The following is a 26,330-nucleotide window of genomic DNA, read 5'->3' on the forward strand; positions in this document are numbered from 1 at the left end:
TTAGAGTTCAATAATGCGGAGCAGTTCAACCAATCCCCGCGTTTCGCTCATCTCCTTGACTCGACGGTTTTGCGCCGCCACCCTCAGAAAAGACTGGAATCAAGCACGTGAACACCGTTTGAGTTTGAATTTTTATTGCTTCTAGATCACCGATCTGATAAATCCATATAATGACTGAGAGTCTCGACGACAGATCTGGATGATTGATGGACTCTTCTGCTGGCACGCTTCCCTGAATATGCACTGAAGATCTTCGCGCCTGGACCAGCTCACACATCCCTGGATCGCTACGACGATAGTCCTCGGTCACGATGAAGTACGGTCATGAATATGCGCAGTTGCTGGCTAGCGAAGGATTTCCTGAGGAATGGGTTTCTTCTGCCATTTCTTACCGACTGCTGAAGAAGTCAATCAAAAAAGTTCAGCAAGAATTGAGCACGCTTGGCTTGGACGCTTCCACGCTTCAACATCTACACAGCGATTTCGTCGTGGAAGCTCCAGGAGATACCTCTGGAACAAACTTTGTGCCTGAGCTATGGATTGCTGTTGACGGCGCTAGTGGAGAGTTTTTAGACGCGCATCTAACCAAAGAGACAAAACAATACTTCCTCTGGCTGGCTCAGAACAATACCTCACAAGATGGCCAGAGTAGACGTGCTAGTCAGGTTTCACATGGCACTGATGGATCTTCACTATCTGAGCACGAGCAAACCAACGCCGAAATGCGCGCATCTTCCGCCGAAACTGGTGCAAAATGGGCTCACGTACATCTACAGACAGCAGCAAACTTCTTCAACCTTCTGGATCCAAAATTAGCACAGTTAGATGTAATTCAGCAAGCAGAGGGAAAGCGTCTGGAATCACAGATTGTGGAGCTCAGCACTGAAGTCACAGCGCTCACCGAGCCTGCTCATCAAAAGAAGGGCAAGTTCAAGGCTAGATCAGACGTTACGGTCTGGCGCCAGATACTTGCTTTGTATGTGCAGCATGCCATCTTCTTCTCGCCATACGAAAGAACTCGCGGCTCGCGTAGCTTTGACAAAGCAAAGTCACAGCTCGAGCTCTTCTCCAAAGATCTGGTAGATCAAGGGCTTGTCAAGAGGTTCAAGGAGAAGACAAGCAGACAGGCCTTTGATCATTTCGTGGCTATCAATCTCGACATCCTCAAGGCAATGCGCTTCCAAGAACTCAATATGGAAGCAGTAAGAAAAATCCTCAAGAAATTCGACAAGCGAACTGCTCTGGGAGCAACAAAAGCATATCAGAGTCATGCGATCAGTGGTCCTTTTGCCAAGTCTGTCGCAACAGACATGTGTGCAGCAATGTCCCAGCAAGTCATCACCATCGTACCTCAGCCAGATGACTACAGTTGCCCTGTCTGCTGCGACATCGCCTGGAGACCAATCCGCCTCGAATGCTGCAACACAGTATTCTGCATTCGCTGCATGATTGAGTTGCAAAAATCGGCTTCCAAATGCCCGATGTGCAGATCGACTGCAGTCATCACTGCAGATTCTGGCTCTATCGATCAGCAAAGAGCGGAATACCTAGTCAAGTACTTCCCGCATGAAGTCAAGGAGAAGCAGAAGGCGAACGAGCTTGCTGTTGCGATTGACAAGTATGGTCCAGAATACCAGAAAGGACCTTGCAGTATTATGTGAAATTGCATATCACTTACGCGCAATCGAAAGAAGCTCAATGACAGGCTAGCATCACGTTTCAGGTCCATATGGCGAAACAACAAGCATTCGCTGTGGTTGGTGTGCTCTGAACTCGGGTGAAAGACCGCCAAAATCGACCCCGCGATTGCGTCATCTGTACGACTTGTACATCACCACCTTACCATGATTCTTTCTCTTCGCAACAGCCTAAATGCTGAGGAATCTACTTCAAATACCGAGTAAACACATTAACAGATTCACAAGCATCAGAAACATGTCGAACAAATCCCACCCCGACGCCAACCTGTTCCCGCACGCAACTGGTCTCGCCCAGAAGACCGTTGAAGACCACAAAGCGGAGCAACCTCTGAAGTTATATGCCGGATGGTTCTGCCCATTCGTTGGTCGTGCTTGGACCGTATTACAAGAGAAGAACATCCCATACCAGTATATCGAGGTGAGCATATAGCACTCGTGCCCGGCGAGTCGCTGCTGACCAGCGACAAGGTAAATCCATACCACAAGCCAGAATCACTTCTGAAGCTTAATCCCCGCGGGTTGGTCCCTACACTCCAGTACGACAACAAGCCTCTATACGAAAGTACTGTTATTTGCGAATTTCTCGAAGAAGCCTACCCAAACCATGGACCCAAGCTGCTGCCCGAAGACCCCTACGAGCGTGCTCGCACCCGCATTTGGACAGACTACTGTACATCACGAATCATTCCTGCCTTCCATCGGTTCCTACAATTTCAGCCAATGTCAGACACTCAAGGTCTCGAAGAAGTGAGGCAGGAGTTTCTCGGCCACTTGAAGGAATTTACAATAGAGATGGATACTGAAGGGCCATACTTTTCGGGCAAGGATGTCGGTCTCATTGACCTGGTCGTTGCGCCATGGGCAAGTACGTATCACCTCGTTCTTCATCTAGTGTTGTATTGCAAAATGCTGACCTTGAGCTTGTAGTTCGTCTCTGGGTCTTCGACCACTACAAGAACGGTCTCAATATCCCCAAAGAAGGCGAGGATAGTGCAGTCTGGTCACGATTCGACAAGTGGCTCAAAGCGATTGAAGAACGCCCTTCGGTGCGTGAAACCACAAGCGAAAAGGAGAAATACCTCAGCATTTATCAGAAATACGCCGATGATAAGGCACAGAGTGAGTTGGCAAAGGCTACACGTAAAGGTCGTGGTGTGCCTTGAGGAGTCCGTTTCAAGCAGATAGAGGACCATCCAATATTGATCGCGACACCTCACCCGTTGAAAACGCTCTACTCTCTTGCATGAACGAACACTGTTGATGACTGGTGCACACGATCGAGGCTTCCATTACCTACGGGCCTTCTAAAAGGTATCAAAGACTCGATTTCCGAACCAACTCCGAATGACCACGAGCACAGAAATTAGTAAAGATTGGAGACAGAGCACCTGCATCTCCTAGGCCCCATGCAAACATTATTCACAAGCAAGAAACCACTGTCTATCGCACAATTGCTGTCCATTCGTCTTATCTATAACGCTATCGGCAGCCAGCCCGCTGCGCGTTTTCGCCGCCAGACGGGAAATGATCGACAGTGTCTAACCCCACACCCCACCACCAATTCATTCACACCTTCTCCAACTGGTGATATTGAGCCTTGTCTCAATCGTGACTACCCCAACTTCTTATCGGGACACCTTGATGTGTGAACCATGATTCGCGTCGAACATGGGTGCAAGATTCACGAAAATGTGCAGTATCTTTGCCTCTCGAGCACGCTATCGGGACACCAGACAGACCTGGTAGCTGAATGCGATATCTTGCAGCCAGTAAGTTAGATATAATGTCGCTCCTTCCCCAGTTCTGGAGCAAAGATCAGCTCCTTCCTTCTAGAATTTTTTATACACAATGTCGTCTTCTGCCCAAATCTTGCCTGCTGGCGCTGGCTATGGAGTTGTTATTGGAGCCGGTTTCTTCTTTGCGTTTGTAAGTCTTGTTCTCAATTGTTCTAAAGAGTATACTTGTGCTAACACTGGTCACAGGTGATGATGGGAATCTCCCATCTCCAGAACAAATACACCCGGTTCAATACCAAGACCAGCGAGGAGTTTAACACTGCTTCTCGAAGCATTAAGCCAGGTTTGATAGCCAGTGGCATTGTGTCGGCGTGGACATGTGAGGTCCTAATTGTTACAGACTTTTCGAGGTCATGCTAATCATATTTTCGTAGGGGCTGCAACTTTGTAAGAGCTATACGATTTCGAAACGTCAGGAACATGTTATTGACTCTCATACTAGGTTACAAAGCGCTACTGTGGCATATCAGTATGGTGTTGCTGGACCTTTTTGGTAAGATCTCCCTTATCCCGCAAAAGAAGCACGCCAATTGTGCAGCTATAGAAATGCACAGTGTTCTTGAGATCAGGAGCCATTTCCCTTGAGAGACCTTATCTTCTCAGCTCTCTGTGGATATGAGCCTGATTTCATAACAATTCATGCATTGCTATAGCCCAGAAAATTGCCACATCTTACCAAGAGAGAGGAATCTGGACTTGAACCACTACTGACCTCGTGCAGGTATGCTGCTGGAGCCACGGTTCAGATCTTCATGTTCGCCATTCTTGCTTGTAAAGTCAAGATGAATGCACCTCGCGCTCACACATACCTCGAGATTATCCAGACTCGCTATGGACGGGCCACTCACCTCGTTTTTCTGTTCTTCGCCCTTGTCACCAACATCTTGGTCGGCTCACAACTGCTCCTGGGTGGCTCGGCCGTTGTGACCAGTCTGACTGGCATGAACGTCTATGCGGCTATTTTCCTGATTCCCGTCGGAGTATGCGCCTACGTCGTCCTTGGTGGTCTGAGAGCAACCTTCCTCTGCGACTACAGTCACACATTGATCTTGATGATCATTATCCTCTACTTCATGTTCAACGCATACGCCACCAACGACCTCATCGGTTCACCAGGAGAGATGTTCGAACTACTCAAGAAGGCAGCCGTGCAGAGACCAGTCGAAGGCAACATTCATGGTTCTTACATGACACTCAAGTCCAACTATGCCTTAATCTTTGGTGTGATCCAACTTTGCTCTGGTTGTGGTACTGTCTTTCTCGACCAGGCCTACTGGCAGCGTGCCATTGCTTCCCGACCCACAACTGCTGTAAAAGCATACATTCTGGGAGGCATTGCCTGGTTCGCTATTCCGTACGTCAAAATTCTCGAAACGAGTCTTGATTTTATTCTGACTGAGAGCTTAGTTTCGGTTTCGCTACTACTTTGGGTCTTTGCGCCGTGGCACTTACCGACAACCCTCGTTTCCCAACCTACCCTAATTTACCTACCAGCAGCGATATTTCCGCCGGTCTTGCAGCAGCATATTCAGCTCAAGCATTGCTAGGTAAAGGTGGCGCTGTGGCTCTTCTCATCGTCCTTTTCATGGCAGTCACATCATGTGCCTCGGCCGAGCTGATCGCTGTTTCCTCGCTGTTGACTTTCGACGTCTACCAACGTTACATCCGCCCAACTGCCTCTCCTTCGTCCTTGATTTTCGTCTCTCACATCATGATCTGCGTGTTCGGCCTGACCATGGCTGTCTTCGCTTGTATCTGGAATGCTGCTGGTGTTGATCTCGGCTGGCTGTTCTTGGTCATGGGACTTTTGATCGGTGGTGCAGTCTTCCCTGCTGCCTTCGCCATTACCTGGAGAGGGCAAACTGCCGCTGGCGCAATCACTGGTGCTGTTGGTGGCCTGGTTGTCGGTATTGCTGCCTGGCTTGCCGTTGCCAAAGTATACTTTGGCGAGATTACCATTTCTTCTACTGGAACCGAGTATGCCACATTGGCAGGTAATCTTGGAGCTGTGGCATCTGGTCTCATCCTCACTGTTGCGGTTTCTCTTATCAAGCCACAGAACTTCGACTGGGCCATTACTCGCAGTATCAATGCTGAGGCTGTAATGGTAGTCGAGTCACAACCTGAGCAAAGGCAAGAAGGAAAACACGATGCCGAGACCGCAGTAATAGAGCCCAGTGATGATGAAAAGGCACCAGCACCCGAGAAAGATACCTCTTCCACACCCTCACTTTCCGAGCCAGTACCTCAATCTCACCCAAGCACCGCCATCGCCGAACACGAAGACGCCGAACGCGCTGCCGACCGCCTCATCGAAGAATCTCCCAACTCCCTTCGCGGCGCTTTCAAACTCGCTTGTATCGCTTCCTTTGTCCTGACCTTCATCATGGACTTTTTGATTCCCATGCCCATGTTCTTCAGCCACTATGTCTTTTCCAAAGGCTTCTTTACTGGTTGGGTTATCATTAGCTTTATCTGGGTGTTTGTCAGTACGGCTATCTCCGTTGTGTTGCCTGTTGTTGAGACGGCTGGGTTCTTGAAGCAGTTTGCCAGGGATGTGTTTGGCGGGAAGAAGGGCAAGGCTTGAATGAATTGTGAACCATGGAGTTTTGAGTTACGAGGGTTATGATATATGACGAGAGAAGATAGATATGCTAGAATGCAGACCGCCAGATAGAGTTTATCACAGCGAATTCGAGGCAACACCAAGGTTGGAATGAAGCTGACCGTAAGCGCACACGTAATCTAAGATCTCCGATGTTGTCCCATCGTCCGTAGCTTTTCTCATGCAGATTTAGCGCCCAGGAGCTTGTTACACGACTTGACGGCTCGTCCTGAGGCGGTTACGGTCAACTCGGACAGGTCACTGTCTGCCTATACATATTACCCCCTCGCCGTAAAGTCTCGTTGCACGTGAAGCCCACTGCTTGGAATTAGACGAAGGAATGCCGGCAGCATGGCACAGTGATAGAAGGATGCTTTCCGCACAGACATGCAGTCCATCCGAGCAACTCTGCTAGCAACACGCCCGAGCTCCATCTTCGCGGCCTATTGTCTCGATGACTTCTGGTAGGGCTTTGGCCATAAAGCGTGGAAAGCGTCACATTGACAACAATGGGTCTAGCAACGCCGTCAGACCGCCGCCCCGTCGTTGTCTCTGGACCTTCGGGAGTCGGAAAAGGAACGCTGTGTAAAATGCTCTTCGAAGCACACCCAGGCACATTTGCCTCTACTACATCGCACACAACGCGCAAGTCCCGACCAGGAGAAGTTGAGGGCAAGGACTACTTCTTTGTCTCTCGGCAGAATTTCTCTGCCCTTGTCTCTCAGAACGCCTTTGTGGAACACGCAGTCTTTAGTGGCCACAACTACGGCACAAGCAAGCAGACTATTGCAGAACAGAACGCGAAGGGCCTCATAGTCGTGCTCGATATCGATATGCAAGGTGTTCAGCAAATGAGATCGGATCCTGACATTGATGCGCGCTATGTCTTCGTTAAGCCGCCAAGTTTTGAGACGCTCGAGAGGCGGCTCAGAAGTCGCAGTACGGAGAGTGAGGAAGACATCCAGAAAAGACTAGCACAGGCTAGGGTCGAGCTCGAATATGCCGACAAGCCAGGCGTACATGATCAAATTATCGTGAACGATGGTCTTGACAAAGCATATGCAGAATTCGAGCAGTTTGTGTACAAAGTATAATGTGCTTCTCCATGGGACCCGAGGAAGCGAAAGATGGTTGAATGGCATAATTTGTACCTGAAGAAGTAACTCACATTGCAAGGATCTTTTGGGATTGTTCTCGGATACTGCAATACCCAGATCTGATTCGGATGTCCTATGGGATATTCTCGATGTCCTCAGGCTGATGCATTCCCACTACCTGCGCCGCCCCTTCAGTTGGTATCGACCACGCAACTCTCCTCTCGATAAACTGTTCTACCTGCGGTCTCAATTTAGTCTCTGCCAAAGCAAGATCATCAACAGTCCCAGTACGCAAAATAGTCATCCCAGGAAAACGAGCACCGCGACGATACATCAGCGTTCCGCACGTCTTGCAAAAGTAATTCGTCATAAGCGCTCCAGCACGAATTGTTTTGTCCTCGCTGAAGGTTGTGAGGTTATCTTCGCCACGGATGTGTTTCAGATAGGAATCTGCTACAGTGATGTTGGATTGATAGAATGCGGAGCCGATCTTGCGGCAGTCGGTGCAGTGGCAGATGTGACGGTTGACTAAGCCAGGTTTTCGAAGAGGCTATGTGATTCTGTTAGGGTCGAAATTAGATTTGGAGAGAAGAGACTGGATCAACATGACTGTTCTCTTGAGAACTCACCAAGACCAGCTGTACAGCCCCACAGAAACAGGTCGCGGTAGCTTCCTCGTCGGTGGACCAGCCATCGTTGGAAAGCTGAATTACAGGGAAGCCCTTGTCGTCGAATGGAGTCATAGCTCGACAAGAACCAAGAGTTGCCTTATACAAGTTGGTGATACGATGCAAGGTATAGACTTTCAAGAGTGATCACGGAAATTGAGTAGCGAGGTTGGACAATATCCTCTCGAGATTGAGAGAGTGGTATAGATTTCTGAATATGCATACATGCGCCGGCTGGGGATGAGCAAGCTTATATGATGACCTTACTCCCCATCTCATAGAACAAACCATTGCAAAAGAGGGGTTTGTCATCGCTGTATAATCAAGTGATTACATAAGCTTGGGTCTTGACAGAGTGCTGACAGTGCATAGCTACCGTAGCTTACCTTGGCAAAACCTACCTGCGTCAATACTCCTGGAGCTCACTCACCTTCTACATTACCACGGACGGAAAGAACTATCACGAAGAGAGATGCAAAAAGGTAATGGCGCAGCCGAGATTCGAACCCGGGTCTCCTTGTTTACAGCTCAGGACCGTGATACCTACCGACACAATCGTGTCGACTGCACGGTATCAGATCCTCCTGTAATTTCTGCAAAGCGTCTTGAACCACTAGACTACCGCGCCGAATTGTTGTAAGAAAGACATTTCTATCAATTCTTGTTTGTTTAGATGGAAGGTGTGAAAGTGAACGAAGGAAGGTCTAACAGGCCTTGAGACACTACTTTGAGTTCGATGCATTCGGGCACTTGCCATTATAACTTCTTTTCTGACCACCTTCAACTCCTTACTTCACCAGTGTCATAGATTGGCGATTAAACGCCTTCGTCACGATGACTTTGAGTAGTATAGACATCCGACGTGACCTGAACTCAGTGCTTCCCTCTTTTATACACTTTTGCCTGGTGCTTTCGTCTCTTGTAACACTCTGTAGTATGCCTCTTCATTACCATTGAACTCAAGCCCACCTTCTCAACCCTTTACAGCAAAGGTTGTCTCGTTCCAGCCCCAGCGTCTATTCAGACGACTACCGAACGACCTCAGCCTCTCCTTACTCATGCTCGGCTCGGGATGAGGGCGGTGGAACACCATCGAGTGCTTCTGTCCATTCTGATATATGTGGGCGAAGGTGAAGCAAGAGCCGCCACCACCAGGCATGACTGAGCAGCCTGCCCCAGTCATTGCCGAAACGAAATTCGTCCAGTAGATCTCGCCTGGCGCACTAGGGTCTGCCGTGAACATACGCATGAACAAAGTCAAGCTCTTCGAGGACACCAGTATCGAGGAGGCCTGTGGGCTCGGAGGGGAGGCAACGAGTTCAGCGTCCAGTGTCTTGTCGTCGGTGGAGTAAGGCCAGTCAGATACCTGATAAGTGTTGCGAGATGTGGAAAGAAAGAAGAGTGAAAGAGCTCACGAGCTTGACCAGTGCAAACGCGAGCTTGCGTGTGTCAGGCGGCTTGCGGCGCTCTCAGATACCGTTTCCCTGACGATCGCGACAGCGACAACGACAAAGACTGTAATTGGCCATTCGTGCTACTAGGACCTGTGTTGGTATGCGCGTACCCGGTAGTCTCTAAATTGTGTAACACCACGGCTTCGTTTACACAGGCTTTTAACACGGGGACCATTTGAGCAAACATGAAGATCCACCTCATCCTCCGTAATTAAGAAAGCTCATTTTGCCCGTTCTGGCATTCTTTCCATAACCCACCTGCACCAGACTCATGACAATATTATCGGCATGACAAGCTGCCGAAATGGCCATCGAACAGGTTCCCAGTACAGGCATGGCGGGATGAAGTCTTCTTTCCAATCCAAATGTCAAAGCGCATAGCATCAAGAAACCTAATCCCAAAGCCAGAACCCCAGAAGCTGTCGAAATCCCATAGGTGATTCGCTGATGCGAGTACTTGCCCATGATGTCGTAGGTTTGTATAGCGACGACATTGAGAGCCCTCGTCGTGAAGAAGTGGATCAGGATTAGAGCAATGATAAGTATTGCAGAGAAACGGGGTTTAATGCTGAGATGATACGTGCTCTGAGCATCTTGTACTGGCAAAGTCACGCGTAAGCGTCCTCGAATCTTGACGAAGGCGTTCAACTCGGCAGCGGCAAGCATACGAGACCAAAGGTGGTTGTACAAGAGATATGTCATCGAGATAGCAAGGTGGATGGAGCCAAGGCCAAGAAGGTTGGCAAGAAGTCCTTGGTTAGATGTTGGGGTCCGTAGAGTAATTGATCGATAGTTCGATAGCTCGTCGTTGTTGTACACGATCAGGACTGCGGTCGCAAAAGCAAAGAATGCAAGAAAGAGGCAGTTTATGGACAGAGCACAGGTCTCGGTGTCGATAGCTGCCCGCCAGACTGGCCATTTGCGTCTCCACATGCTAATATCTTTATCAGATCTCCGAAAGCCGAACTTGTCGAACTTAGATTCTGGTGCATGTACTGAAGGAATGGCCAGTATTCCATTTCTCGAGGTCGACGAGTCTGGGTGTGTCAGGAAGCTAGCTACAGCATCTCCAACAGTGGCTCATGGGCGTCAGCTCAGCATCAATGACAGGTGGATATTTTGACATACCGAAGGGCTGAAACCTGATTGATACTAGACTAGCCAAGCACACGAGTTCCACGAACAAGCAAACGATGATGCCAACGAGGACTCTAGTATCGATACCCACACCACACTCGGGCTCAAATGTCTGAGCGAGGCAGTATTCAACAGGGTAAGAAATTGCCGTACAGTAATAGTCCCACACAGGGACGTGCCAAACGTCGTCAGTCCCGAAATCGAAGTCCGTGTCAAGACAGTTTTTGTGGAAGACGGAGGCTAGACCGTTCGTGTTGAACCAATCTATCTCATGTACACCCTGATACTTGGGACTCGCAACCATCTCCGGATATTGTAGTTCACAGTCGACGAGACCATCCAGTGTATTGCTGGCATTGGATGAACTTATCAGCAGTACATTGGAAAACCGAGGAGGCATCTGCAAGGACGAGTATGCAGTTCGACATTCGGCTGGCGATAGACGGATCAAGCTTGTCGATTCGACCCGCATCTGCTCGAGCAAGGTATCAAAATTGATTGTTGTAAGCGCTAATTTTGCTGATAACGAAACGGTATGATATTGTTCCGCCTTTGTGAGGAATATAGACTGTTCTGATGCTGCATCTAGTCGAGATCCTTTGAGGTAATCCGCAGTCACGAGAGATGCAACTCGGTCCGTTGTTGCCAAAGTTTTGAATATCATGCAGTTGTGGCTTCCGCAGGATCAGCTCAAGACGGCGAGACTAATGTTCGGACAAATGTAACTCACAGAAGGGGCAAGAGTATGGAGGTTGCTGCCAGCAAAATTGCTCGTAAAAGTCTACGCTTAGAAACCCATTTCATGTTCCGTAGTCCTCCAATGCCTATATGCACCCATCGATCTCGCGAATGAGCATTTTCGACTTCTTCTCTAGTCGGTGAAAGCAGAAGTTGAACTCCATGTGAGCCCGCTGCAAAGAGCAGGACACCGAAAGTACATGCGGCGAAGTCGGCGTACGCTCCCGTCCTTGATGCTTGGTAACATGTTCCGCTGAAAAGCCTTGCTACGCCATTGATGAGGTGCAAGTTATTGTGTATCCATATCAGGAACGCGAGATATGTGACCAGTGACAGACCAGCGAAAATGGTGTTAACAATGACGATGATGCGCCATGTAGGATGCCTATGGGTGACCGAAACGTGATGAATGAGCCTCTCTCGACCGTCATCCATGATGTTGAGATGGTATTTGGAGTTCACTCTACGGCAGAAGTCGCAGATGATGCCAAAGATGGCATGTGGTGTCACGACTTGTCGTTCAAAGTCGAATGTTGAGGAAGATGAGCAGACAAGTACATTTTCCTCGGTCAAGACAACTCGTCAAGTTGGATGACTGGTGGCTGAGTAGGATCAGGCTGGCATATTGCATGGGTTGCAACATGGTGATTGGCCGCTTTGCCGCCAAGATGCGACTGCCTATTGGTGGTATACACATGCAAGCCATATCTACTGTACGGTAACAGAGGGACGAGCCGCGGACCCTACATCAGTCTAGTAAGTCGACGAGGGGCTTGCATCGTTCTGCGCTGGAAGGCCTCGTGATCATGAGTGCGATGTTCGGTGTCTATACCTTTGCGGGGCATCGTGTGATCAGACTACCCATCATGGTAGAATCCATGATGGATAGACTCCTCAAACCCAGACCTCGATCATACAAGTCTTCAAGCAATGTTTCTTCTTCCAAGGTTTGCCCTGGAAAGAGCAAGCAAAAAGGAAGTCGCTGGACGCCAGCTCAAGGTCGTTCTTGTAGGTTCTCATCATGACGTGTTTTGCTGTTGCCAACCTCGGCTAGCCGTACCTCTGCACCTTCTGCACCGCACACTCAACTTCCTGCCTTCGCCGTCTCTCTATACAATTGAACATGCAAGCAGACATCACGAAGTCATTGCAAAGCGGACAGCTCTAGCAGCCTTTGATGTAACATCCAATGGAGAGACAAATACGATCGACTGCCATTTCAGCCGGCAGCAGGTCGGCACGGTTGATGGACTCTCTATAGACTTTCCCCGCCATGAAGAAGGATCGACTTGCTTGCATATCATTTTGCGGAGAGGGGTTGGGGTGGAGTCGTGATTTTATCCAAGAGCCGAGACATATCGAGGGCAAGAAGAGACAAGCGATCGCTGAACAGCGAACTATAAAGGTAGGGGTTTGACAACTTGAATCCTGATCTCTTTCCAAAATATCAATGGCCAAGATGCATCCTACTTTCATTCTCATAGCCTCTCTCCTGGCTGTCAGTGCTCTTGCATTGCCAACACTCGATGATGGTATGACAGTCCAAACATCTTCTGGCCTTGTGTACGGAAGTAAAGACCCAGAGTTTCCCAATGTTCGTCAGTTCTTTGGCATACCCTTTGCACAACCTCCCACAGGGGAACTCCGCTTTGAACCTCCTCAACCTTTGTCGGTATCTGCTTCGAAGAAGACAATCAACAATACCGAGTTACCGCCAAGTTGCATGCAATATCTCAATACTGTAAGCCCTGGTGTCTACGTTGATCAGATCCTTGAGTTTGGTCTCCAAGGCAAGAACGGCACAGGAGCCATCAGTGAAGACTGCTTGACTTTGAGCGTGTGGGCTCCAACTAGCAACAGCAGCCAGTCTTGCCAGAGTAATGAGCTGCTTCCAGTCCTCATCTGGATCTACGGAGGTGGATTTGTCACTGGAGGTCAAGACGTTCCCTATCAAATTCCCAGTCAATGGATTCAGCGAACACAAGATCATATTGTGGTTGCCATCAACTACCGTCTCAACATCTTCGGCTTCCCGAATGCGGCAGGATTGACCGACCAAAACGTTGGTCTGCTTGACCAGAGAGCAGCAGTCGAGTGGGTGCGTGACAACATTGTCAGGTTTGGGGGTGACCCCTCACGCATGCTTCTCTGGGGTCAGTCAGCTGGTTCAGCCAGTGTTGACTACTACAACTATGCCTACCCTAAGGATCCTATCGTGTCTGGCTTTAGCATGGACTCTGGTACAGCCTTCATTGGCATCACTTCCAATGATCCTCAACACACTAACTTTACGTTTGTCGCTTCTCAGCTCGGTTGTGCCAACTCCTCTTCTCCCGCTGACGAGCTCGCCTGTGTACGCAAGCTCCCAGCCTCAACAATTGAAGATTTCGTCAAGAATTACGAGGAGAACGGCACCACACCTTCCATTAGTTTCCTTCCAACGCCCGATGAGAAGATAGTCTTTAGCAACTACACCGCCCGAGCACTAGCAGGACTGCAAGCAAACTTGCCAGCTATCATCGGCACAAATGCACAAGACGGTGTACCATTCGCTCCTTACAATCCTTCCGGCCCCAACGCTACACTTGCGCAGTATGCACTTTTGACGACCTTCTTCTGCCCTGCCACAGAGTCTATCCGTTTGCGCCAACAGACCAACCGCCCAACTTACCGTTACGTATACAGCGGTAACTTCTCGAATATTTCGCCCTCAGGTTGGCTAGGTGCTTACCATTCTTCCGAGCTGCCTTTGTTGTTCGGCACATTTGACAACTTCAGAAGCCAAGGCCCTGTATTGGAGAATCAAACTAGTGTTGCCATGCAAGATGCTTGGGTCGCTTTTACAAAGGGTGGCATGACTGGGATCGAGCAGACCGGGTGGCAGGAATATGAGATGCTTGGCGAGAGTACAGTGAGAGATTTCGGAGATGGAGTGGCTGTCAAGGATGTCGATTTGAAGTATTTGGAGAATCTCTGTGATGGGGCGAAGCCTAACTATAGCGTTTGAGATGGTTAGTGATGAAGATAATGTTCTTCGGATGAGGTATATGCGTTCGCGATATGATTGATGAATCCTGATTATTGTGTGCCGTTCTGATGCCTTAGTCCTTACAGTTGACTTTGTACCATCTCAGTCCTTTCCACACGCTTCACAGGCTTGCTACTTTTTACCTCATCATCTGCACCCCTAATGATACTCTCCACAACTTCAGCTACTGCCAACAACCTCTCCTCTCTCAGCCTTTTACCGACTAGCTGCAGATTCACTGGCGCATCTTTGTACTTCTCCGCCCCACCCTCGTCCCAGAACTTTCTGTACATGGCATCCTTATCACCCGTGACATCTGGCGTATCTTGATCCCAAGTATCTGTCGGCAAAACCTTTGTGACAGGGAAGACCACACCAGGCAGATCTGTAGCATTAAACACAGCAGTGTACCCCCAGTACTTGCTTTCGTCGTGTGCAGAAGCCACAGAAGCGTTGACCGGGGACAACAAAGCGTCTATACCTGCTTCTCTCCATTGCAGAGAGAATGCTGTTCGCAAGCGGTCACGCAGGGAGTTGAGTTCCCAGGTCTGCTCGACAGTGTGGCGGGTTGGTGTCGCGCTGTCTATGAGCCATTGGATCAAGGGGACTGCTGGGTCGGAGTCTTGTGTCAGAGTAGATGTGTACTCCTCTGCGCCGTCGAGGAAGTATGCTGTATTGATCCATTCGAGTAATGCGGTGTGAAGATTTGGATCCCACGTCACTACTTCATGACCTGCTTTACGAAGTTTGTAGACTGTCTCTTTGAGTGCGCGTTGGATGGGTGGGTGAGGCATCACTTCTCCATCGTGCCATAACACGCCTATCCTCAGCTTCTTCGGTAAAGTCTCAGGCGAGTCGTTTCGCCATGGCAGATCGATGAGGCTGGGTTCGAAGTCCCAAGGTTGTGCGTCCAGGGCCACTTTACAGAACAGACGCAAATCGGCAAGCGAGTTTGCCATAGGGCCAACACAACCGATGATGTTTTCCATACCGGCATGCAGGCCGCTGAGGCCAGAGTGAGGAATTCTGGCCACAGAGCACTTTAATCCCCAGCCTCCGCAGAAGCCACTGGGACCACGAATGCTACCACCAATGTCTGTGCCAATGCCCAAGGGTGACCCTCTCATAGCTACCAGTGCAGATTCACCCCCCGAGCTTCCTCCTGAGGTAAGGCTGGTGTTGTAAGGATTCGTCGTACGGCCAAAAAGATTGGAATGTGTTTCAAGAGCCATAAGGGTCTGTGGGTTCGTAGTTTTGACGTGAAAAACTGCTCCTGCTTCTCTAAATACTTTGCAGATCAGAGCATCACCAGGACTAGGCGCATCTGCCCAAGAGATCAAGCCTGAAGTCGCTGGCGTGCCCTCTAGGAAGATGTGTTCTTTGACAGAGATAGGCAAGCCATGAAGGGGACCAACTGGCTTGTTGTGCTTTTCCATGTAGTTGTCTAGCTCTTTCGCTCGCTCGAGAGCAGAGTCAAACATGATGAAAGCGAGACAATTGGTAGCTTGATGAGCAAGAGCAGCTCGCTTGCAAAATGCCAGGGTTACTTGGTAAGACGTCCATGTCCTGCTGTGAATGTGAGACAGAATATCCACAGCTCGTTGTTCGGTGATGAAGAGCTCTTCCTCAGACATGATAGAATCACACCTTCTAGGCAGTTCCATAAAGTTATGGCCACGAAGAAGCTCCTCGCCAACTAGCCATGCCGAGGGAATTGCATCAAAGATCTGTTTCTGCTTCCTGGCGGCAACGTGATGCCACGATGGACTTGATAACTGTGACATAATCTCAAATGCCAACAACTGACACGATGAAGAGGACCAGAGGAAGAGAAGAAGATAAGGAAGATGATTCCAAGTGAAAATGACAAAGAAAAGACCACCAGGGCAAGACTCTACCTTTTATAGACCCTTGAACCTTGATACTACGGGACCCCTAACGGCAGAGGTACGCCGAAACTCAGCTGTTCAGCCATTATCAATCGCAATCTTTGGAGGACCCAGGTCGGGCGATGATAACCACAGCCATGCAGATGAAATGTGGAGCGGTGTATGCGCTGGCTGAGCGGAAGAAAAAGGTAAGTGCGAACCGAGGGCTTCGGTTCGCGCTACTCTCAACGATGATATAAGCTCGGACACATCTGATAAGACAGTGTCAGCGGATCAGATAGAAGGTTGGTCGGACTGCAAGTGGCATCACATCCAATTATGAAAACATCCTGCATTTCTACAGTTGGTCAAAAACACTACTTGCACTTCGAGACAGACTGTACATCGATCGACCCTCTCCCACATCCCAACTTGACTTACACCTCCAAACCATACTATAAAAAGTCATGGTAACATCCGGATCTGATATACATCCATTGAGAGCCCGACAAAGGTGGTCATTATCTGGGGCTCCCAGTGAACAAAGTGGGAAATGTATAATCATTCTGCATTTTGATAGATACCGGAAAACGCAACATGCAACTTGAGATGAAAGCAATTACATGCATCTCAATTTCGAAGGGTACATAAAAGCATACTATAAAAAGTCATAAACTAATCCAAACTTGCTGCATGTCCAGTGAGAGCCCAATAAACATGGTCACTATTCCAAGCTCTCAGTGGACAAACTCCGAAACATATAGACATTCTGCATTTTGATAGCTAGCCAAAAACATAACATGCAAGTTGGGATAAAGAAAACGACATCTAGAAATCAGGGGCACAAGTGAATAAGTCAAGTGAAAGAGAACATATCACGACAAACGACACACGACGAACAGCAAACATGTCACGACAGCAAACTGAAATGTAAAAGTGAGAGCAAGACTTGTGAATTCACTGCCTAAACGCCGCTATACAACAGCGAGAAACGACCCGAAACGACGCCAAACGCCCCAGAATCCAGCCCGAAAGAAGCGCTTAGATGTCGTCGTGGTCACCGCTAGTAGCGGCAGAAGCGACGTTAGAAGGAACGTCGGACTCGCCCTCAGCGTCGACGTCCGAAGAAGCATCGTCGACTGCCATCATGATGTCAGCAGCAGGGTCGACGGCGTCAGGGTCGTTGACGACGTAAGTCTCGACGACGGGGTCGACGGAGACGACAGAGGTGACAGTGGTCGTTTCGACAGTCTCGACAACAGGCTCAGCGGTGGGAATGTCAGTCTCGACCTTGACACGCTTGGTGTCGTTGGCGAGCTTGTCGGAGTCGTCGGCAGGCTCGACGGCAGCGCGCTTGAGGGTGTTGGCGGGAGCATCCTGGGTTGTACGTTAGCATGAATCGACAGACGAGCAGCCATGAACTACATACCTCAGGAGCAGCGGCAAGAACCTCATCAACAACGACGCGCATTTCCTCCTCGGTAGGGTAGGTAATCTTTCCTCTCTTCAGGGTGATAGGACGCTTCTTGGCAACCTCCTCCTCAGAGTCGCCAGAGGACTCATCCTTGATGGAAGGCTTGCTGGCCTTCAGAGAGTTGCGGGCGCTACGGCGAACGTTGGCAGGCTGAGTGACAGCAGGCTTGCGCTTTGGCTTGGACTTAGCCTTGACAGCGATGGTCTCGGTCTCATCGTCCTCGTCGGTCTCAGGTTCTTCGGTCTTGGCAGCGACAGCCTTCTTGCCGCGGGCCTTCTTGCTGGCCGAGGGAGCGACGGGAGTGTCTTCGGCGTCGGCTTCGGCGTCTTCAGCAGCACCACCATCGGCGTTGTCAGCATCATCATCAGCTTTGCCGATCTTGCCCTTCAGCTTGTGAAAGGCGGTGTTGGCCGAAGCACGAGTCTTGTAGCCGCTGAGGGTAGCGAACTTGTCGAGGTCGACCTGTAAGACAGTAAGTACGATGCCATGGTGTGTGTTTGTGAATCTCGGGGAATGTGGTGAGGACAAGTAAGTGGCAGTAAGGGGTGAGGAGATAAGGCCATGATAGCAGAAGGCCCAGATAGCGTCAAGGCGCAGACCTTAACTTACCTCAGGAGGGTTTTTCAGGCATTGGAAGACGAAGACAAGAAGTTCCTGCTCGCGATCGGAAAGATTGGGAGTGGGAGTCATGGTTGATGATTGTTACTTGATGCGTATTCGTCAAAGAGGATGGGAAGTATGATGGAGAACGAGATGTACCAAGAAGTGGTGCGAGTGTGGTATGCAAAAGGTAGAAGAGATTGAATCTGCGCCAGCTCAAATACTCGTCTGGTAGTGAAAGCAGCTGGCTTGTTATGATATTCACCGTGGACGGCGATGGCAGATGCCGGACGGCGCTGAGTGGCTACCTCGCTGTCGGTAGCGGGCCCGTAGTCGCCGGACGAATCAACAGGTGGTAATATGCCAGGCGGTGGGAGAGATGACGACGACATGCCAATTCTCCGTGGCCGTCACTCGACAGTATCGTCACTTTCTTGATGCCCTCGCGCTGACGGCATTCATTGCTCGGAGCCGTCAATCTGTCGCTACTCTCCATGCTGTAAGTGCATCTGTGGTATATCTTTGATGCAAAGACCTGCTGTCCATTGACGAGACAAAAGACTTCAGCCCCATGAGAGATACATAGAACTCCTCCCGTCACTTCCCTTGTGAATTGATGAGGAGGTCGGGCATGACCTGTGCATATCTGGCGTCGTGATATTGCATTGCAGTGACGCCCTGTAGTCAAGGGAGGTTCGTATGGGTCAGGAAAGTCTGAGAGTGACTTGCATCTATTTTCTTGCAGATCACGCCTCTGACAGACGTACGTGGGAAGAGATTGATAGCCAGAAGAAAGTAAAGACGAATAAAGTCTGTGATTAGTACATTTCAAGCAGAGAGAGAAGCCCATGGGGTTGATCGTAAACGAGATTGCATTTCTTTTTCTGAAGTTCATAAAAGTAAGGAAGTAACAACCTTGGGTTTGCAGCCGCGAGTTCCTTGGTAAGACTTTCCTTTTTTGGCGACAATCGCTGGGTCTGTTTCGACAACACAGCGAGTCTTGACCATACGTGTGGTCTGGGGTAGTATCCTCGCGCAAATGCTGGACACAATCGATGGTATCATTGACGTTCTGGCCGTCTTTTTGTTCCAGGACAATTTTCGAGTCGAGGTCGCGTCCGAGCGATGATTGTTCTTAGTCCGGCTCATGTTTTTTGGTTGATCAGAAGCCTCTGCCACGACCTCTTCCACGGCCACCACGACCGCCGCCCATGCCACGTCCTCTGCCGCCACCTCTTCCTCCGCGACCGCCTCTGTCAGCGGCCTCCTTGCGAGCCTTGTTCTTGGGCTTGGGAGCGTCGTCAATCAACAGTGTATCGAGGGGTAGCGAGTCGGGTAGGATGTAGTAACGGATTGTTGCGCCGCGAATGTTCATGGTATCCAGGCTGATGGTGTCGCGACCTTTGGGAGTCATCTTGACTGTTCGCAGAGCTGTGTTCATTTGTGGAGAGACTGATGCGATGGTTCCGTGGACGATTGTGCCTTGAATGAGGTGTCAGTACTGATGTTGACCGTGCGCGATTGCTGTAGACGAACCATTCTTGAGTTCGATAGTGACCGTCTCATTCTGGCACTTCATCAAAAACCTTGGAGGAGTTAGCTGTGTTGCGACAAGTTCAGAAGGCGCATCGATGAGTGATGGCGGCATGAGAATGTACCTGACGAGCTTCATGTTGGGCGCACTGGTTCAATTAAGAAATGCGCGCTTGTTGTGAAAGTACTATGGACAAGATGAGGTAGTTGGTTGCTGGTTGATGCTTGCTGCTGCCAGTCGCGTTCGCAGTCGTTCTCAACTCGGCAACTGGCGCTGTGACGCTCCTTCCACGGCCGCTTCTTGGCACCATCCTCACCGACGACGATCACGTGGAACCTTGATGAATGCTTTATGATGCTAGGACAAAATAATGGATGTCAGGATAAGTCTATTCAACCTTTCAGTGTGTAAGAGCACGATAGTAGTGTTGCCATCTTATAGCTCTAGCTGTCTAGCGGGAGAATGCTATCTACGAGCGTGAGGGCAGGCCGCCAGAGTATAGGCAGGCAAGACTTGACAATGCAATACTAGAAAATTGTGGAAAGAAAGATGTAAGATGTCAAGGTGTTGAATACCTTGTGTAATGCGATTGCTCTCGAGGTGGGTATATTCAGGAATGCTTCAAAACCAAAACTCCATTCGACCCAGGCCATGCCAAAATGCTACATTAAACAAATCATTCCTCATCAACCTTGATCCACTCGCTATCGGTGCCAAAGTCGTTCGAAGAAGCACTCAGGTCACTAGGGATGTTGCGTTGTCTGCTCTCGCCTTCAGAGGGCTGCAAGCCTGTCGTACCGGCTGAAGTCGTCGAAGCCGTGCCGCTCTTGAATTCGTTAAGAATCTTGGATCTGATCTGCTCGTCTTGCTGGGTTGGCTTGAAGTCGAGTTCGGCATTTGGCACTTTGACCTTGACACCAGCGGCAGTCTCAACTTCGGTCTCGGTGGCTTCGTCATCGGCCATGTCTCCGGGTTGTGAACTAGACTTCTTTGGCGTGCTGCCTGTGGATCTGGCCTTTCTGATGCGCTCGGCCTCGGCTTCTTTCTGCTGAGCTTGCTGCAGTTCATAAGCAAACCAGTTGATGGCCCACCAGAGACCGGCACACAGGATGCTGAGAATGAAGAAGTGGATGCTGTAGGTAGCGGCGAGCAGACCGGCCAGGACAAGCTGGAGAGCACCAAAGGTGATGTTTGTGGCGAGCAAGAGAGTAGGAGTAGGACCAGGGGTAAAGACGGCGTCCCAGAGGTTGGTTATGAAGTCGGCCATGTTGAGGAAGAGTATGCGAGCGTTGTAGAGAAGATGGCGGGGTTCTTGAGTGTGGATGCGAGGATGCGGAATGAGGCAGGTTCGTAGATTTGGTTGTTTCTGCGACGGGGTAGACGAGAAGACACAGGTAGAGATGTACAGTGGTTGGACAGGCAAGGCGCCTGCTGGATCGTCCAGGTGAGCAGAGAATGGGCAGATGTTCTTGTTCGCAGAAGAAAGAACAATCAAATGCTCAATCATGCACCCCCATGTTTCGCGGAGATGGCCGGTGCGCGTGACTTCATGAGCCTGACAACGACAGGATCATCCACCGCCTCTTCAATTACAATATCCAAACGCTCTAGCATTGAAAATCGTTTCAGCCCCCAGCTATTCCGTCTATCCGCCAGTCGTTGCACCAAGGGAAGCTGACTTGGTATGTCTCGCGTGTCTTGAGCAAATCGCATCTGCTACGCCAACACGCCTAGCCATCGACAACGACTGATTTCATGCTGAGGACATTTTCAACATAATCTTCTCATCATGGCCCAGTCGGCTGTCAAGACTTTCTTAGACTCCAAAGGTCTGTCTGCTACATCAGCATGGATTGAGTCCTTCGTCAGTTCCAGCCGTCAAGGAACCCCTCTACCTGCTCTGCAGAAAACGGCTCTATTTCGTATACTGGCCTCGGATATCACATCGTCAATCAAAGCTTCACCGACAAACACGCTTCCACCAAATGCTCTCAATCCTACAGTTAAAGAACTTCGTGTGCCAGATAGCATACCCCTCCAGGTTCTTGACATTGAAGACATAGGACGCAGCGCTTGGAGCCAAGTTGAAGCTATTGAGGCTCAAGAACGTGGCGAAACCACAAAAGGCAGGGAGGTCATTCGTGTCGTGCCTGGTGAGGAGGCCGACCCAGACAGAGATGGCACTACTCCAATCACGAAGAGCAACGGTCCTCACAAGCTACTTCTACAGGATGCCAAGGGAACAAAAATCTACGGCTTTGAAGTTACCGACGTCGATGGCATCGACTTAAACCTGGGCATTGGCGCAAAACTCATATTGAAGAATATGACAATTGCCAGAGGCGTTATCCTGCTTGAACCTACCAGTACCCAGCTCCTTGGTGGTAAGGTTGATGTATGGGACAAGGCTTGGAGAGCTGGCAGGAAGGAGGCTTTAAAGGCTAAGGTTGGTCCAAGAGAAGAAGAACTCTGATGAGACGACCGCACTATCTTGGGTCGAAACGCCATCATCACCACACAAAGCACGCATGCATGTGGTATTCGATGTTTATTCCTGTAATCAGGACCGGTTCGTCTCGCAACAGTCACGTTTAGACCGGGAACGAAACAGTAGAACTATCGAAGTCATGCACAGGGTATCATCAATGGTTGGTCGTCTAGTCTTTCTTGTCAGGAATCTGGCCAGTCGCGGCCTGGAACTCTGGATCGTTCTCCTCCAGCTCTTGCTTTCTGATGGCTTGCATGAGCTCGTACATCTGGGCAATCTGCTCGTCTGTCAAGCTGTCAGTATAGCCATGGTTGAGGAAAGGTGCGAGTGGACGGACCGCTCATCTTGTCAATCTTTGCCTTGTCCATCTTCTCTCCTCTCCACTTCTCGCCCTCAATCTGTTGTGCGTATCCTTGCCATTCTGTGAGGAACCCGATCTACTCCATGTCAGACGATTGCCCTTCTCTGGCCCAGCTTGGCTTCCTTCCCAGAGCTCTTTCCGTAGGGGTGGCTTACGATATGAATTGGGTTGTCGACATTTCTGTGTGCCCGGAACTCGCTCTTGACATATTCATCTCCCAACACACGCATCTCTGGAGGCAGGTGCTTTCGGTGTCCACGAAGTAGGCGTCGGTAGAGCGGAATCGGTGGGAGAAGGGCGTGAGGAACGACACCGAGACCGCCGGAGGGCGTACCAACGGTACTTGCTTTTGCTAGGAGGCGTGTAGCTGCGCGCATGATTCTATACTAAGTATCTCTGCGAATTGGGTGGTTCAAATAGCGGTCGCGATACAAAAGATGGTTGCGTCACTCCAGACTGCCTCGGCTTTCGCCGATCGCAAACTCTCCGCAGACACCCCCGAAGCTTGTCATTGTTTTCCGATCCAGTTTATCTTCTGCAAAACAATAGCACGAAAGATGCTTCCTACGCCAGACACGTCGCACGTCGACTACGACCAAATCTACGAACCCGCCGAAGACTCATATCTCCTCCTTGACACGCTATCCTCGCCCTCAGAAACCGCTTTCCTGCATTCGCACTTTCGCTCCAACCATGCCCCGCTCGTAGTCGAGGTCGGCACTGGCAGTGGTGTCGTGCTCGCTTTCCTCGCTGCCAACAGCTCTACCATCTTCAATCGCTCCATCTGCACTCTAGGCACCGACCTCAATCGCCGAGCTTGTATCGCTGCATCAAAGACTGTGCAAAAGGCCTGCGACAACAAAGCTGCGCCTTTCTTGACTGTCGCCAATGCTGATCTGACCTCAGCACTTAAAGACGGAGAGGTTGATGTGTTGGTGTTCAACCCACCATATGTCCCTGCCGAACTGCCGGACCTCAGTTTGCATGCAAAATACAATACTGCGGATGTTTTGTCTTCGTCTGAGGCATTCGATCGCGACTCACATCTTCTGGCATTGAGCTATGCTGGTGGTGTCGATGGCATGGAAGTCACAGAGCGTTTGCTGGATGATATACCACGTGTCTTGAGTCCAAGAGGTGTTGCATATGTCTTGTTTTGTGCTCAGAACAAACCTGAAGAGATCAAGAGTAGGATCAGACAATGGCCTGGTGGCTGGGAAGCTGAGACTGTGGGCAGTTCAGGCAAGAAAGCTGGTTGGGAGAAGTTGTGCATCGTCAGAATCACGAGGACGACAGCAAACTGAAGAGAAGGAACATTCAAGATTCAAGGATATCTATACAATTCAATTGCCCAACTGCAATCCGGAACGCCATACCGACACTTTTTTCGAATCAATCCTTAGATCGACAAGTTCTTGCAAGAGAATGCAGGACGTGTGCCACCCGAGTAATCAGAGATGATAGCCTCGACAGCAGCATACAATCCAGGTCCCAGCAAGAAAAGTCCGCAAATCATGACAAAGACATGGATAACAGTCATGACGCTTCTGGAAGCGCTGCTGAACAGCTTTCCACTGTACATCTGCCAGTACGCCACAGCGAAGAAGATGAATCCGAAGAAGGAGTCGAAGGCAGCACCGAGCAAAGACAAGAAGTCACCCATGCTAGGAACAACCTCGGAGAAGATAAAGGCGATGGCCCAGATTCCTGCCATGACGGCAACCCAAGCTCCCCAACCAATAACGGTGTTGGAGTGAGCGTGGCGCGACTTGCCCATGATACGGTGGTACACGAACTTCGCGGATACGTTCGCGTAAATGACACCGATAACCAGAGTTGGCACAATGACAAAGGCAAATGAAGCCTTCTTGTAAGCCACAACACCAAGAGATCCGAATGCAGGGGCTGTGGCGTACTGTCCGAGGTATCTGAAGCCAATGGCCGGAGGAATGATGAACAGGAATCCGGAAACACCGGCCAGAACAGCCAAAGCCTTGGGGAAGTCTTGAGGCCTCTCCATCTCAGAGATGAAAGTAGGGAAAAGAATCTGCGGCACCCAAAGGAAGGTTATGTTCAAAACTGCATTTAAACAAGCAACCCACGTAGTTCCAGCAGGAGGGAAAGCATATGTCTTGACCTTGCCAGCCTTGGGGTATGTGCCATTGTATCCATATCCAGGAGCGTCCTCAATACCGGCAAAGATGAGGAAAAGCAGAATGGCAATGCCCATACAAGCAGCACTGAACATGCTCATGAAAGAGACATGCTTGAGTGTGCGAGGCACCGACATAATGACTCCCATAATAGTCACAATGACCGAGAAAACCACAGTACAAAGACTGTGATCACTCAGCGTATTGAGGATCTTTGCTCCGGTCAAGACGTGGAAGCCAATAAGCAGGATGTTGTTGGCAAGAAGCATGAACCCAGTAAACTCATAAGCAAGTCTACTCTTTCCGAACGCAAAATATCCAAAGTCGCAAATATCTCTGATGGACGGATTCTTCATGATGAATTTGTGCATAGTAATCGAGGTAATCCAGAAGAGGGCTCCAGAAACCAGCATGGTGATAATACCAGGGACCCAGCCGAGAACAGAAAGAGACCAGGATTGGGCCATAATGGCTAGACAGACTTGGTCGCCGCAGAGCAGCCAGGCGGCTTTTTGCCAACTCATGGTGCGAAGTTTGATTTCGTGGGTGTGGTCTAAAGGAGATTGTCAGTCTTCTGAGATAGAAAGAGGGAGAATTTATCAGGGGTGGGTGGTAGGCGTACCTTCATTTACCAGAGCGGTAATGGTATCGATGGAGGAAGCGCCATCGCTGGGGACATCTTGGATTTTGGCATCATACACCTGTTTCTCTTCGAAACCTATATCGTGTGTTGTTGCCATCTTGAAAGAAAGATCAACTTCAATCTCTCAGAGAAACAGAAGGGACAGAATAGAAGCAAAAGATCTACAGAACAAAAAAGAAGGGTCGCTCCAAACGCAGGGCAGGATCTACAGGGTTTATGTATCCTGCATTCTGCAGACCATTTCACCTTTTCAGTTCTTCGACTGTTTCTGGAATCATTCTTTTTGTGGGTTGGGATTGACTTTGATTGGATACCCTTGTATCTGATTGCGATCGAGAGCGATAAGAGTTTCGTTAAAAGGATCCTATGGCAACGCATATAGATGGCGTGCTTGAAGACGTGCTAAGGTGTAAGCGGTCAAGCCTTTACCGGGGTCCCCGAGGTTGAGGCACACGGTTTGCTCTAGAACCGTTCGTGCTAGCGAGAACACTCTGGGCGTGCACGACGGGAACATGCAAGCTAAAGTTAAGCCTCAAAAACGTGATTCTTGTAGACCGTCACCGATATCTTGGGTTGGGCTTGGGTTGTGGCTTGCGTGGGTCTGGGGGTGGTGGACTCGATCAGCGACTTTTGGTTGGACGCATGGAATTTCAACAAAACAATTGATCTTTCCTTACAACATGTCAAAAACTTGGAGATGTTCGCTGTCTGGTTTCTCAAATATTATCGATTTTTCAATTCGTATATATCGTATGCGTGCCGCAAGAAAAATGTTTGTTCTTCAGCACTGTCCTCCATCGAAACCTTGATGGTTGCAACTTGCGGCACGCAGGAAAAACGTGGGTGTGGGAGGCCGCTCTGTCCTGCCGCCAAACTCTAGCGAAAGGGTTGAGAAGCATGCGAGGCAAGAACAAGCCTCGGTCGGGAGTAGCACTCCGTAGACCCAGCTACCCGTTCGCCGCTGCCATCGCCGTTTCTCTCAGCTT

The 26,330-nt window shown here is 49.8% G+C and overlaps 15 protein-coding genes across 15 annotated transcripts; 7 read left to right on the forward strand and 8 right to left on the reverse strand.

Moving 5' to 3' along the window:
• Window positions 1–311: 311 nt before the first annotated feature.
• M437DRAFT_37673 (uncharacterized protein) lies at window positions 312–1,661 on the forward strand (the record flags this gene model as incomplete). Its single annotated transcript, XM_041019682.1, has 1 exon — window positions 312–1,661. The coding sequence occupies one exon, from the start codon at window positions 312–314 to the stop codon at window positions 1,659–1,661; it is 1,350 nt and encodes a 449-aa protein (XP_040883962.1).
• A 274-nt stretch (window positions 1,662–1,935) lies between these two features.
• M437DRAFT_79606 (glutathione transferase omega-1) lies at window positions 1,936–2,863 on the forward strand (the record flags this gene model as incomplete). Its single annotated transcript, XM_041027215.1, has 3 exons — window positions 1,936–2,118; window positions 2,169–2,565; window positions 2,628–2,863. 3 exons carry the CDS (start codon window positions 1,936–1,938, stop codon window positions 2,861–2,863), a joined length of 816 nt encoding a protein of 271 aa, XP_040883963.1.
• A 685-nt stretch (window positions 2,864–3,548) lies between these two features.
• M437DRAFT_79607 (solute symporter family transporter) lies at window positions 3,549–6,083 on the forward strand (the record flags this gene model as incomplete). Its single annotated transcript, XM_041027216.1, has 6 exons — window positions 3,549–3,626; window positions 3,683–3,815; window positions 3,871–3,883; window positions 3,939–3,989; window positions 4,218–4,850; window positions 4,904–6,083. The coding sequence occupies 6 exons, from the start codon at window positions 3,549–3,551 to the stop codon at window positions 6,081–6,083; spliced, it is 2,088 nt and encodes a 695-aa protein (XP_040883964.1).
• Window positions 6,084–6,610: 527 nt separating this feature from the next.
• Window positions 6,611–7,195, forward strand: M437DRAFT_61401 (guanylate kinase; the record flags this gene model as incomplete). Its single annotated transcript, XM_041023926.1, has 1 exon — window positions 6,611–7,195. The coding sequence occupies one exon, from the start codon at window positions 6,611–6,613 to the stop codon at window positions 7,193–7,195; it is 585 nt and encodes a 194-aa protein (XP_040883965.1).
• Window positions 7,196–7,331: 136 nt separating this feature from the next.
• On the reverse strand, window positions 7,332–7,941 carry M437DRAFT_70785 (uncharacterized protein; the record flags this gene model as incomplete). Its single annotated transcript, XM_041025578.1, has 2 exons — window positions 7,332–7,748; window positions 7,828–7,941. The coding sequence occupies 2 exons, from the start codon at window positions 7,939–7,941 to the stop codon at window positions 7,332–7,334; spliced, it is 531 nt and encodes a 176-aa protein (XP_040883966.1).
• Window positions 7,942–9,518: 1,577 nt separating this feature from the next.
• On the reverse strand, window positions 9,519–11,630 carry M437DRAFT_36378 (uncharacterized protein; the record flags this gene model as incomplete). The annotated part of the gene is made up of 3 exons (XM_041019434.1): window positions 9,519–10,399; window positions 10,449–11,131; window positions 11,188–11,630. The coding sequence occupies 3 exons, from the start codon at window positions 11,628–11,630 to the stop codon at window positions 9,519–9,521; spliced, it is 2,007 nt and encodes a 668-aa protein (XP_040883967.1).
• Window positions 11,631–12,729: 1,099 nt separating this feature from the next.
• On the forward strand, window positions 12,730–14,202 carry M437DRAFT_38532 (acetylcholinesterase; the record flags this gene model as incomplete). The annotated part of the gene is made up of 1 exon (XM_041019853.1): window positions 12,730–14,202. One exon carries the CDS (start codon window positions 12,730–12,732, stop codon window positions 14,200–14,202), a length of 1,473 nt encoding a protein of 490 aa, XP_040883968.1.
• A 101-nt stretch (window positions 14,203–14,303) lies between these two features.
• M437DRAFT_36256 (fatty-acid amide hydrolase) lies at window positions 14,304–16,007 on the reverse strand (the record flags this gene model as incomplete). Its single annotated transcript, XM_041019408.1, has 1 exon — window positions 14,304–16,007. One exon carries the CDS (start codon window positions 16,005–16,007, stop codon window positions 14,304–14,306), a length of 1,704 nt encoding a protein of 567 aa, XP_040883969.1.
• A 1,125-nt stretch (window positions 16,008–17,132) lies between these two features.
• M437DRAFT_61405 (uncharacterized protein) lies at window positions 17,133–18,255 on the reverse strand (the record flags this gene model as incomplete). The annotated part of the gene is made up of 3 exons (XM_041023927.1): window positions 17,133–17,468; window positions 17,521–18,027; window positions 18,175–18,255. 3 exons carry the CDS (start codon window positions 18,253–18,255, stop codon window positions 17,133–17,135), a joined length of 924 nt encoding a protein of 307 aa, XP_040883970.1.
• A 1,072-nt stretch (window positions 18,256–19,327) lies between these two features.
• M437DRAFT_70789 (Sm-like ribonucleoprotein) lies at window positions 19,328–19,837 on the reverse strand (the record flags this gene model as incomplete). The annotated part of the gene is made up of 3 exons (XM_041025579.1): window positions 19,328–19,647; window positions 19,702–19,751; window positions 19,824–19,837. 3 exons carry the CDS (start codon window positions 19,835–19,837, stop codon window positions 19,328–19,330), a joined length of 384 nt encoding a protein of 127 aa, XP_040883971.1.
• Window positions 19,838–20,375: 538 nt separating this feature from the next.
• On the reverse strand, window positions 20,376–20,966 carry M437DRAFT_36953 (Pkr1-domain-containing protein; the record flags this gene model as incomplete). Its single annotated transcript, XM_041019540.1, has 1 exon — window positions 20,376–20,966. The coding sequence occupies one exon, from the start codon at window positions 20,964–20,966 to the stop codon at window positions 20,376–20,378; it is 591 nt and encodes a 196-aa protein (XP_040883972.1).
• Window positions 20,967–21,488: 522 nt separating this feature from the next.
• Window positions 21,489–22,172, forward strand: M437DRAFT_36646 (uncharacterized protein; the record flags this gene model as incomplete). The annotated part of the gene is made up of 1 exon (XM_041019486.1): window positions 21,489–22,172. The coding sequence occupies one exon, from the start codon at window positions 21,489–21,491 to the stop codon at window positions 22,170–22,172; it is 684 nt and encodes a 227-aa protein (XP_040883973.1).
• A 184-nt stretch (window positions 22,173–22,356) lies between these two features.
• Window positions 22,357–22,925, reverse strand: M437DRAFT_37646 (ACN9-domain-containing protein; the record flags this gene model as incomplete). Its single annotated transcript, XM_041019676.1, has 3 exons — window positions 22,357–22,472; window positions 22,525–22,624; window positions 22,704–22,925. 3 exons carry the CDS (start codon window positions 22,923–22,925, stop codon window positions 22,357–22,359), a joined length of 438 nt encoding a protein of 145 aa, XP_040883974.1.
• Window positions 22,926–23,105: 180 nt separating this feature from the next.
• On the forward strand, window positions 23,106–23,852 carry M437DRAFT_37375 (uncharacterized protein; the record flags this gene model as incomplete). The annotated part of the gene is made up of 1 exon (XM_041019617.1): window positions 23,106–23,852. One exon carries the CDS (start codon window positions 23,106–23,108, stop codon window positions 23,850–23,852), a length of 747 nt encoding a protein of 248 aa, XP_040883975.1.
• A 95-nt stretch (window positions 23,853–23,947) lies between these two features.
• Window positions 23,948–25,441, reverse strand: M437DRAFT_37794 (uncharacterized protein; the record flags this gene model as incomplete). Its single annotated transcript, XM_041019713.1, has 2 exons — window positions 23,948–25,254; window positions 25,324–25,441. 2 exons carry the CDS (start codon window positions 25,439–25,441, stop codon window positions 23,948–23,950), a joined length of 1,425 nt encoding a protein of 474 aa, XP_040883976.1.
• Between the last annotated feature and the right edge of the window lie 889 nt (window positions 25,442–26,330).

The sequence above is a fragment of the Aureobasidium melanogenum genome (assembly GCF_000721775.1).
Source record: "Aureobasidium melanogenum CBS 110374 unplaced genomic scaffold scaffold_1, whole genome shotgun sequence".
Classification (NCBI taxonomy): domain Eukaryota; kingdom Fungi; phylum Ascomycota; class Dothideomycetes; order Dothideales; family Saccotheciaceae; genus Aureobasidium; species Aureobasidium melanogenum.